The 12,578-nt window shown below is 35.8% G+C and overlaps 1 protein-coding gene across 1 annotated transcript; it reads left to right on the top strand.

Moving 5' to 3' along the window:
- Nucleotides 1-1,076: 1,076 nt before the first annotated feature.
- LOC139845481 (uncharacterized) lies at nucleotides 1,077-1,988 on the top strand. The gene has a single exon (XM_071835729.1). It carries the CDS (start codon nucleotides 1,208-1,210, stop codon nucleotides 1,919-1,921), a length of 714 nt encoding a protein of 237 aa, XP_071691830.1. The 5' UTR covers nucleotides 1,077-1,207; the 3' UTR covers nucleotides 1,922-1,988.
- The last annotated feature ends 10,590 nt before the right edge of the window (nucleotides 1,989-12,578 follow it).

Genomic DNA, 12,578 nt, shown 5'->3' with positions numbered 1-12,578 from the left:
AGTTGTCAACTTTGTCATCGCATTCGCGGTACTGTCTGGCCGCTCCTCCCCAGCTCGAAGTCATTCAAGTGCCGTGGTGTTTAATGGCTCTTCGTGCATGTTTTTTGTGTTTCCGTTTCTTATTTTTATCCATAATTCATGCTACATCATAATGTATACATTATAGGGCTTTGTAAATATTTCACTATATCAATGAAAGTTTTACTTGCTGTTCAAAAAAAAAAAAAAAAAATATAATAATAAAAAAAAATTGCATTAATACTTATACATTGTGTTATATAATCAATATAGTGGGTCCAATTTGTTTAAGAAATGATGTTATGTATGATATTGATCTATTACTAAGCAGATGCAACGTTGAGGTGACCGTTTGTGATACATTAAAATCATGTAATGGTTGAGAATGGTCTTGATAATATCAATGGGTTAAAATAACCATATTAACGTGTTACGTGAATAAAAAAAATTCAATACTTGTTTGTTAAGTGTTTTAGATATGATTTGAAGATCATATTATAGAAAATTTACGTGCTTATTGCTTAGTGGTTAAAAGAGTGGTTCAACTTTAAATGGTTTAGTACTGAATACTGAACCATTATGCATCATATGTCATTTAGAGGTCAGAAACAAACAAGTTGAATGTTTTACATCATTCAGTGCTGAACCATTCAATTAAGAGGTAAACAAACACACCCTTAGTCTTAACTTTTTATAAAACTTAATTATCAACCCTTAACGATAAGTAGTCATACTTAAGTGATTTCTCATTTCTAATTATCTAATCAGAATATAGGCAGAATATAGTGATTTTTCTAATTGTTCAAAAAGTGAGTGTGACTAGAGTGTGCGCATAATGCGCAATTCACCCGGTACCAGGTCTCGCGCTCGGGGGGCTTGATTACCCGAGGTTTTACCTTCTATGGGGGAGCCAATGTGCTCGTTCATAGGAGGGTTTCATCGCTTACCAAAAAAAAAATATAGGAAGAAAATAATAATCATGGAAAACCAACCAACACTCTTCCACTATATTTATATCATGCATACTTCTTGTTATATCATCCATTTGTCCATTCCTTCTTAACTCATCTTTCTCACATTCTCACAAACATTTTATGCACATCTCACAATCTTGTAGAGACAGAAACATGTGTTTCAGAGAGATTGATATATGTATTGGTGATATGTAAATCATAACTTTTTTTAAGAGATGAAAGAAACAATAAACCAACAAAAAACTTTCTTTGCATCTCTTATTCTCCTATCTATTTTCTTTCTCATATTTCTCTCTTTACAATCCCACAAATTTCTTCCAAGACCCATATCCGAAGACCTCAAGATCCGACCCGGATACACCTCATATGACACCTACATCCATCACCAGCTTCAAAAAACCACCAACCCTAGGCTCCGAATTAAATGGACCTCTAGAGACTGGGACAGGAAAATTCAAGTTTTCAAACAATTCTTTAACCATTTAAAACAAGAAAAACTACTATCAAATTCATCAAAGTCACTTTGTATAGGAGCTCGGGTTGGTCAAGAAGTAGAGGCTTTGAAACGGGTTGGAGTAAACGATTCAATCGGGTTGGATCTTGTTCCCTACCCGCCTAATGTGATCAAGGGTGACTTTCATCACCAACCGTTTAACGACAAGACATTTAACTTTGAATTTTCGAATGTGTTTGACCATGCGTTATATCCGGATAAATTTGTGGGGGAGATACAACGTACTTTGAAGCCTGATGGAATTTGTGTGTTACACGTGGCGTTATCTAGGAGGTCGGATAAGTACTCTGCTAATGATTTGTATAGTATAAAACCATTGAGGATGTTGTTTAATGAGTCGGATCTGGTTCGGTCTAGAAAGGTTGACGGGTTTGGGTTGGACACTGAGGTAGTTTTTAGGAAAAGAAAGGACTAAAGTAGAAATGATTGCTATGTTGTTAATTGATTGCATGATCTATTAGAATATAGAAACCTCATTGTATACTAACTTTCACCAAACTGTCAGGTTTAGGGCTTAAATTATTTTTGTATATTGTACTTAGTAATTTTGTTCTCATGCTAAACGTATATACATTGATGATACAAATTTTTGTTTAGGCATTGTCAATTATTTTAGAGCGTGAACAGTGGTAACGAGCTCAAATCAGTGTTCAGCTCGGTGTTCATTGGCAACGATGAAGGTAAAAACTGAGGGGCTTAATTCAGCTCGGTGTTCATCGCCAACTCTGATGACAATTGCTCGGTGGACCCAAGTGCTGGTCAAAAAGGCAAAAATATTGTCGTTTTGTGCCACTAGCTTATTGTGGCGATATTTGAGCGCCGCAAAAAGCTTCGTCGCCCGTTCTCCTTTTCTTCTAGTAGTAATAACACAAATCTGCCATTAATTGTTTTCCATTATCACCGAGTAACTTTGACAAGTGTCGTAGTATTGTTATCTAGAAAGACAATTAGAAGATGTAGGATTATAACCCAGTACTCTAATATCTTAACGTGAAAGCGAAATGATCATTCTACATATTAAGTTTTTCAAGCATAACATATCACTCAAAAACTTCCAATTTAATGTCAACAGAACTTCAACACTACATGAAATAGAATAATTTATCATTATAAAACATTCTCTGTAACATGGAAGCTTATGTAATGGATTCTCTGAATCCCCTGAAATTTGATTGCAGAGAATCAAAAAAACACAATGACTATAAATTTGTACATCTACACAAATTTAATTAAGAATTAAATAGAAAAAAAAAAAAACAAAAACAAACGAAAAAAGAAAGTGAGATAATGGAGCTACTTATATATGATACACCTATTCTAGTGTGAAGCTAGAACGAAACAAGTCGCAAGAACAAAGAAATCAGGAGCAGAAATCTTGATCCAAGTAGGATTGTCTGCTTGGGTGGGAGCAGAAATCCTGATCCAATTGGGATCGTCCTTACTTGGAGGACAAGTTGAAAATCCGTTTTTTAAGTTTATTTTTGGTGTACCTTCTAGGTTTTGTATATATTAAACCCTATTGTATTGTAACTAGTAACACCTACAAAATAACAAAGAAAACTCTCTCTATTTGACTGTGGACTAAACCAATCATTTAGATCAAATGATTGGACATAACCACATTAAATTATTATGTTTTATACGTTTCTTGCACTTAAATTGTTCATTATCTTTGTGTGTTCTTGTTAATTATCTATTTGTCGATCAGTGAGTGATAACTATAGGGTTAGGGTTAGGGTTAGGGCTAGGGCTCACTAAATTCCTAACAAAACCTTGTTATGATGACAACATTGTGCCAAGACTACCAAGCCGTGCCCTTGGTCGACGCATCAAAGCATGACCACAAGATACCCTGTACAATTGTGAGTGGACCATTAGGAACTATTGAAAATAAACGATTTTGACTAGTTAATATACCAGCAGGACGATTTGGTAGTGATTCATCTAAAAAGAAATATAGCGAAAAGGGGAACGGGTTGAGAAGGGTAAACGACACTCAAATTCTATGTTAAATTGTTTGGAAAACTTTGATTATCTAAGGAATAAAGATGATCATGCATACATTTTCCATAGGGTCAATATGCCTGTTCAATACGTAAAAAGGGGGGGTTTTAAGGATCTTAGAACAAGGCTCTCCGGTCCGGCTACCGTGAATAACCCTGGCCGACATGATGATGTCGGCGGGGTGGCCAAGTGATTAAGTCCACCTTCGATAACGGTCGTTGATCAGAAGGCCCCAAGCAAGGTTGTAGGTGCTAGCAAATAAGAGACTAACCTGTAAACCTTGGAAAGATGTACGATGATAGCTTATTGTGCAGTGGGTGTTGGTTACGTAACGTGATTGTCGTGGTTAGAATGATAATTAGGGTTTGTATATATAGACAAACCCTAATTCTAGAACCATCCGAGATAATGGTAATCCCTTCCATAACCAACTCCCCCGAATCACGGATATAATTATGGAAAAGATACTTACTTGAGGACCAAGTAACCGCCGTACCGGGAATAAAGGCATTCGATACGAATCCGCATGCCGCATAACGCATACAAAGTACACGCATATGCATGCTAGCTGTAGTGACCCGAACTTTTCCATGTTTATATATATTAATTGAGATTGATATTTACATGATTAAATGTTTCCAACATGTTAAGCAATCAAACTTGTTAAGACTTGATTAATTGAAATATGTTTCATATAGACAATTGACCACCCAAGTTGATCGGTGATTCACGAACGTTAAAACTTGTAAAAACTATATGATGACATATATATGGATATATATATATAGTTAACATGATACTATGATAAGAAAACATATCATAAAGTATATTAACAATGAACTACATATGTAAAAACAAGACTACTAACTTAATGATTTTTAAACGAGACATATATGTAACGATTATCGTTGTAAAGACATTTAATGTATATATATCATATTAAGAGATATTCATACATGATAATATCATGATAATATAATAATTTAAAATCTCATTTGATATTATAAACATTGAGTTAACAACATTTAACAAGATCGTTAACCTAAAGGTTTCAAAACAACACTTACATGTAACGACTAACGATGACTTAACGACTCAGTTAAAATGTATATACATGTAGTGTTTTAATATGTATTTATACACTTTTGAAAGACTTCAATACACTTATCAAAATACTTCTACTTAACAAAAATGCTTACAATTACATCCTCGTTCAGTTTCATCAACAATTCTACTCGTATGCACCCGTATTCGTACTCGTACAATACACAGCTTTTAGATGTATGTACTATTGGTATATACACTCCAATGATCAGCTCTTAGCAGCCCATGTGAGTCACCTAACACATGTGGGAACCATCATTTGGCAACTAGCATGAAATATCTCATAAAATTACAAAAATATGAGTAATCATTCATGACTTATTTACATGAAAACAAAATTACATATCCTTTATATCTAATCCATACACCAACGACCAAAAACACCTACAAACACTTTCATTCTTCAATTTTCTTCATCTAATTGATCTCTCTCAAGTTCTATCTTCAAGTTCTAAGTGTTCTTCATAAATTCCAAAAGTTCTAGTTTCATAAAATCAAGAATACTTTCAAGTTTGCTAGCTCACTTTCAATCTTGTAAGGTGATCATCCAACCTCAAGAAATCTTTGTTTCTTACAGTAGGTTATCATTCTAATACAAGGTAATAATCATATTCAAACTTTGGTTCAATTTCTATAACTATAACAATCTTATTTCAAGTGATGATCTTACTTGAACTTGTTTTCGTGTCATGATTCTGCTTCAAGAACTTCGAGCCATCCAAGGATCCATTGAAGCTAGATCCATTTTTCTCTTTTCCAGTAGGTTTATCCAACTAACTTAAGGTAGTAATGATGTTCATAATATCATTCGATTCATACATATAAAGCTATCTTATTCGAAGGTTTAAACTTGTAATCACTAGAACATAGTTTAGTTAATTCTAAACTTGTTGCAAACAAAAGTTAATCCTTCTAACTTGACTTTTAAAATCAACTAAACACATGTTCTATATCTATATGATATGCTAACTTAATGATTTAAAACCTGGAAACACGAAAAACACCGTAAAACCGGATTTACGCCGTCGTAGTAACACCGCGGGCTGTTTTGGGTTAGTTAATTAAAAACTATGATAAACTTTGATTTAAAAGTTGTTATTCTGAGAAAATGATTTTTATTATGAACATGAAACTATATCCAAAAATTATGGTTAAACTCAAAGTGGAAGTATGTTTTCTAAAATGGTCATCTAGACGTCGTTCTTTCGACTGAAATGACTACCTTTACAAAAACGACTTGTAACTTATTTTTCCGACTATAAACCTATACTTTTTCTGTTTAGATTCATAAAATAGAGTTCAATATGAAACCATAGCAATTTGATTCACTCAAAACGGATTTAAAATGAAGAAGTTATGGGTAAAACAAGATTGGATAATTTTTCTCATTTTAGCTACGTGAAAATTGGTAACAAATCTATTCCAACCATAACTTAATCAACTTGTATTGTATATTATGTAATCTTGAGATACCATAGACACGTATACAATGTTTCGACCTATCATGTCGACACATCTATATATATTTCGGAACAACCATAGACACTCTATATGTGAATGTTGGAGTTAGCTATACAGGGTTGAGGTTGATTCCAAAATATATATAGTTTGAGTTGTGATCAATACTGAGATACGTATACACTGGGTCGTGGATTGATTCAAGATAATATTTATCGATTTATTTCTGTACATCTAACTGTGGACAACTAGTTGTAGGTTACTAACGAGGACAGCTGACTTAATAAACTTAAAACATCAAAATATATTAAAAGTGTTGTAAATATATTTTGAACATACTTTGATATACATGTATATATTGTTATAGGTTCGTGAATCAACCAGTGGCCAAGTCTTACTTCCCGACGAAGTAAAAATCTGTGAAAGTGAGTTATAGTCCCACTTTTAAAATCTAATATTTTTGGGATGAGAATACATGCAGGTTTTATAAATGATTTACAAAATAGACACAAGTACGTGAAACTACATTCTATGGTTGAATTATCGAAATCGAATATGCCCCTTTTTATTAAGTCTGGTAATCTAAGAATTAGGGAACAGACACCCTAATTGACGCGAATCCTAAAGATAGATCTATTGGGCCTAACAAACCCCATCCAAAGTACCGGATGCTTTAGTACTTCGAAATTTATATCATATCCGAAGGGTGTCCCGGAATGATGGGGATATTCTTATATATGCATCTTGTTATTGTCGGTTACCAGGTGTTCACCATATGAATGATTTTTATCTCTATGTATGGGATGTGTATTGAAATATGAAATCTTGTGGTCTATTGTTACGATTTTATATATATAGGTTAAACCTATAACTCACCAACATTTTTGTTGACGTTTTAAGCATGTTTATTCTCAGGTGATTATTAAGAGCTTCCGCTGTCGCATACTTAAATAAGGACAAGATTTGGAGTCCATGCTTGTATGATATTGTGTAAAAACTGCATTCAAGAAACTTATTTTGTTGTAACATATTTGTATTGTAAACCATTATGTAATGGTCGTGTGTAAACAGGATATTTTAGATTATCATTATTTGATAATCTACGTAAAGCTTTTTAAAACCTTTATCTATGAAATAAAGGTTATGGTTTGTTTTAAAAATGAATGCAGTCTTTGAAAAACGTCTCATATAGAGGTCAAAACCTCGCAACGAAATCAATTAATATGGAACGTTTTTAATCAATAAGAACGGGACATTTCAGTTGGTATCCGAGCGTTGGTCTTAGAGAACCAGAATTTTGCATTAGTGTGTCTTATCGAGTTTTTTAGGATGCATTAGTGAGTCTGGACTTCGACCGTGTTTACTTGAAAAATGATTGCTTAACAAATTTTGTTGGAAACTATATATTTTTAACATGTGAATATTATGTGATATATTAATCTCTTAACGCGTTTGATATTATGTGATAGATGTCTACCTCTAGAACAAGTCCCATTGACTCACCTAATAATAATGAAGAGTCAAATGTAAATTGGAATGATTCGTGGACTGATTCACAAGTTCCCGAAGAGGAACCGGAAGAAGAGTCGGAACCGGAAGAAGAATCGGAACCGGAAGAAGAATCGGAACCGGATGAAGAAATAGAACCGGTGGGGGAAATATTAAAACGGTTAAGTAAAAGAAAATCCTCAACCAACCGACCAAGGTTAATTATGGTCAATGGTGTTTCCGCCAAGGAAGCAAAATATTGGGAGGATTACCAATTCTCCGATGAATCGGATTCCGACGAGAATTCCGATGATGTTATAGAAATTACCCCAACTGAATTTAAAAAGGCAAAAGAAAATAATAAGGGAAAGGGCATAAAAATAGAGAAATCTAATTCCAACCCCGATGAACTTTATATGTATCGTCAACCCCCGAAGTCCTTAAGTTGTAACAATGACCCGGGAACCTCTAAACCACCAGGTTTTTCTAAACCAATGTGGACAACGACGGCTCGTATTAGGGGAACATCATATATCCCTAGAAACTTGGCAAAACGAACCAAAACCGAAGAAGAAGAAACGAGCGAGTCGGAATAAGATAGTTGTATTCGTGTGGTGTAATATATGTAATATAGTGTTCTTATGCTTTATGATATATGTAAAAATTGCTTGTATTAATAAGTATTTTTTTATGAAACTAACTCTTGTCTATTTTACAGTTTAAAAACACAAAATGGATAGACAACCCAATATTTTAAGAGACCTACCCGGAGACATGATTGATGAAATCTTGTCTAGAGTCGGTCAGAATTCTTCGGCACAACTACTTAAGGCGAGATCAGTTTGTAAGACATTCGAAGAACGTTCCAAGAATGCCTTGGTTTATAAAAGGCTTTCGTTCGAAAGATGGGGGATATCACATTGGGAAATCCATAAGTTACGATGTGTTTACTTTGACGCATATATTGCGGGGAACCCAAATGCTATTTTACGCAATGGGTTAAGAAATTATTTTGACTCAATATATCCGAATATTGGACTTCGTGATTTAGAAAAAGCGGCTAACATGCAACATAAAGAAGCATGTTATGCTTACGGATTAGTAATGTTCGCTTCTCACCAAAGTGAGAACAAGAACATCGGGCTACAACTATTAAACAAAACGTTCCCACAAGTGACGGAGTCGGTAATTGGGGTAAGAAATGAGGTTTTTAGATTGTTACGGGACTGTTGGACATTACGTAACCCTCGTCCCTTTGACGACGTTACAACACGCTGTCTTATCAACGGCCATAACGGTTATGTTCCACAAGACCAAGGATGGGAAGTAATCCTAGTAAAACCAGAATGCATGACTTGTTTCTGGACGTATGAATTACGTGTCTTTATTGCCTTTGCTGAACGACTTGTGTACTAGCTAGAATTATCTCCACAACCATCGTGTATCAAATTTATTGTGTGCTATATTTCATGCTATATGTAAAATAAGCGGTATTGTAAGTTTATAAAATATTGTGTAAAAGTTTGAACGCGAAATATTATTATAATTAGTTTTTCATATAGAATTGTAGTAGTTGAATTGTATATTAGCTACTAAGTATGAACTTAACGGGTAGGTACTACCCGAATTTAAACTTATAAAACGCTAATATGAAGAAAAAGCTTTTATAAATGAGTTCATATTATGCTACGAAATACTATTAACTACTCTTAATATTCTGTATGATTAACTTGTTCCATTTAACTATTTTGAAGGAAATGGCACCGACTACTCGACACACCGTGAATATGAATGAAGAGGAATTCCGTACTTTTCTAGCTTCAAACATAGCCGCAGTACAGGCTGCGCTACATACCAACAATAACCTTGGATCTAGCAGTACAGGAAATCGTGTAGGATGCACCTACAAAGAATTCACTGCCTGCAAACCTTTGGAATTTGATGGAACCGAAGGACCGATCGGATTGAAACGGTGGACCGAGAAGGTCGAATCGGTGTTTGCCATAAGTAAGTGTACTGAAGAGGACAAAGTAAAGTACACTACGCATACCTTCACAGGTTCTGCGTTAACATGGTGGAATACCTATCTAGAGCAAGTGGGACAAGACGATGCGTACGCACTACCGTGGTCAGCATTCAAGCACTTGATGAACGAGAAGTACCGTCCCAGAACCGAGGTCAATAAGCTCAAGACAGAACTTAGAGGGTTACGAACCCAAGGATTTGATATTACCACGTACGAAAGACGATTCACATAATTGTGCCTATTGTGTCCGGGAGCATTCGAAGATGAGGAAGAGAAGATCGACGCGTTTGTGAAAGGATTACCGGAAAGAATCCAAGAAGATATAAGTTCACACGAGCCCGCCTCCATACAACAGGCATGTAGAATGGCTCACAAACTCGTGAACCAAATTGAAGAAAGAATTAAAGAACAGACTGCTGAAGAGGCCAATGTGAAGCAAGTCAAAAGAAAGTGGGAGGAAAACGGTGATAAGAATCACCAATACAACAACAACAGCAATTACAACAATAATCGCAACAATTATCCCAACAATCGCAACATCAATCGCAACTACAACAAATGGCCCAACAACAACAACAACAACAACAACAACAGCAACTACAACAATCATCCCAACAACAATAATAACCGCAACAACAACAACAATCAGAAGCAGCTATGCCAAAGGTGTGAAAAGAATCACTCGGGGTTCTGCACCAAATTTTACAACAAGTGTAAAAGAAATGGTCATAGCGCGGCGAAGTGTGAGGTCTACGGACCAGGGGTTAATAGAACGAAAGGAACAAATGGTGTCGGAACGAGTAATGGCGGAGCAAGTAGTGTCGGAGCAAGTTATGCCAATGTAGTTTGTTATAAATGTGGAAAACCGGGCCACATTATTTGAAATTGCCCGAACCAGGAGAACACGAATGGACAAGGCCGTGGAAGAGTTTTCAATATTAATGCGGCAGAGGCACAGGAAGACCCGGAGCTTGTTACGGGTACGTTTCTTATTGACAATAAATCTGCTTACGTTTTATTTGATTCGGGTGCGGATAGAAGCTATATGAGTAGAGATTTTTGTGCTAAATTAAGTTGTCCATTGACGCCTTTGGATAGTAAATTTTTACTCGAATTAGCAAATGGTAAATTAATTTCAGCAGATAATATATGTCGGAATCGAGAAATTAAACTGGTTAGCGAAACATTTAAGATTGATTTGATACCAGTAGAGTTAGGGAGTTTTGATGTGATAATCGGTATGGACTGGTTGAAAGAAGTGAAAGCGGAGATCGTTTGTTACAAAAATGCAATTCGCATTATACGAGAAAAAGGAAAACCCTTAATGGTGTACGGAGAAAAGGGCAACACGAAGCTACATCTTATTAGTAATTTGAAGGCACAAAAACTAATAAGAAAAGGTTGCTATGCTGTTCTAGCACACGTCGAGAAAGTACAAACTGAAGAAAAGAGCATCAATGATGTTCCCGTCGCAAAAGAATTTCCCGATGTATTTCTGAAAGAATTACCGGGATTACCCCCACATCGATCCGTTGAATTTCAAATAGATCTTGTACCAGGAGCTGCACCAATAGCTCGTGCTCCTTACAGACTCGCACCCAGCGAGATGAAAGAACTGCAAAGCCAATTACAAGAACTTTTAGAGCGTGGTTTCATTCGACCAAGCACATCACCGTGGGGAGCTCCTGTTTTGTTTGTCAAGAAGAAAGATGGTACATTCAGGTTGTGTATCGACTACCGAGAGTTGAACAAACTTACCATCAAGAACCGCTACCCAATACCGAGAATCGACGACTTATTTGATCAACTACAAGGCTCGTCTGTTTATTCAAAGATTGACTTACGTTCCGGGTATCATCAAATGCGGGTGAAAGAAGATGATATTCCAAAGACTGCTTTCAGAACACGTTATGGTCATTACGAGTTTATGGTCATGCCGTTTGGTTTAACTAATGCACCAACTGTGTTCATGGACCTTATGAACCGAGTGTGTGGACCATACCTTGACAAGTTTGTCATTGTTTTCATTGATGACATACTTATTTACTCAAAGAATGACCAAGAACACGGTGAACATTTGAGAAAGGTGTTAGAACTATTGAGGAAGGAAGAATTGTACGCTAAGTTTTCAAAGTGTGCATTTTGGTTGGAAGAAGTTCAATTCCTCGGTCACATAGTGAACAAAGAAGGTATTAAGGTGGATCCGGCAAAGATAGAAACTGTTGAAAAGTGGGAAACCCCGAAAACTCCGAAACACATACGCCAGTTTTTAGGACTAGCTGGTTACTACAGAAGGTTCATCCAAGACTTTTCCAGAATAGCAAAACCCTTGACTGCATTAACGCATAAAGGGAAGAAATTTGAATGGAATGATGAACAAGAGAAAGCGTTTCAGTTATTGAAGAAAAAGCTAACTACGGCACCTATATTGTCATTGCCTGAAGGGAATGATGATTTTGTGATTTATTGTGATGCATCAAAGCAAGGTCTCGGTTGTGTATTAATGCAACGAACGAAGGTGATTGCTTATGCGTCTAGACAATTGAAGATTCACGAACAAAATTATACGACGCATGATTTGGAATTAGGCGCGGTTGTTTTTGCATTAAAGACTTGGAGGCACTACTTATATGGGGTCAAAAGTATTATATATACCGACCACAAAAGTCTTCAACACATATTTAATCAGAAACAACTGAATATGAGGCAGCGTAGGTGGATTGAATTATTGAATGATTACGACTTTGAGATTCGTTACCACCCGGGGAAGGCAAATGTGGTAGCCGATGCCTTGAGCAGGAAGGACAGAGAACCCATTCGAGTAAAATCTATGAATATAATGATTCATAATAACATTACTACTCAAATAAAGGAGGCGCAACAAGGAGTTTTAAAAGAGGGAAATTTAAAGGATGAAATACCCAAAGGATCGGAGAAGCATCTTAATATTCGGGAAGACGGAACCCGGTATAGGGCTGAAAGGATTTGGGTA

This window comes from Rutidosis leptorrhynchoides, chromosome 4 (assembly GCF_046630445.1).
Source record: "Rutidosis leptorrhynchoides isolate AG116_Rl617_1_P2 chromosome 4, CSIRO_AGI_Rlap_v1, whole genome shotgun sequence".
NCBI lineage: Eukaryota > Viridiplantae > Streptophyta > Magnoliopsida > Asterales > Asteraceae > Rutidosis > Rutidosis leptorrhynchoides.
This window is presented reverse-complemented; position numbering and strand designations above follow the sequence as displayed.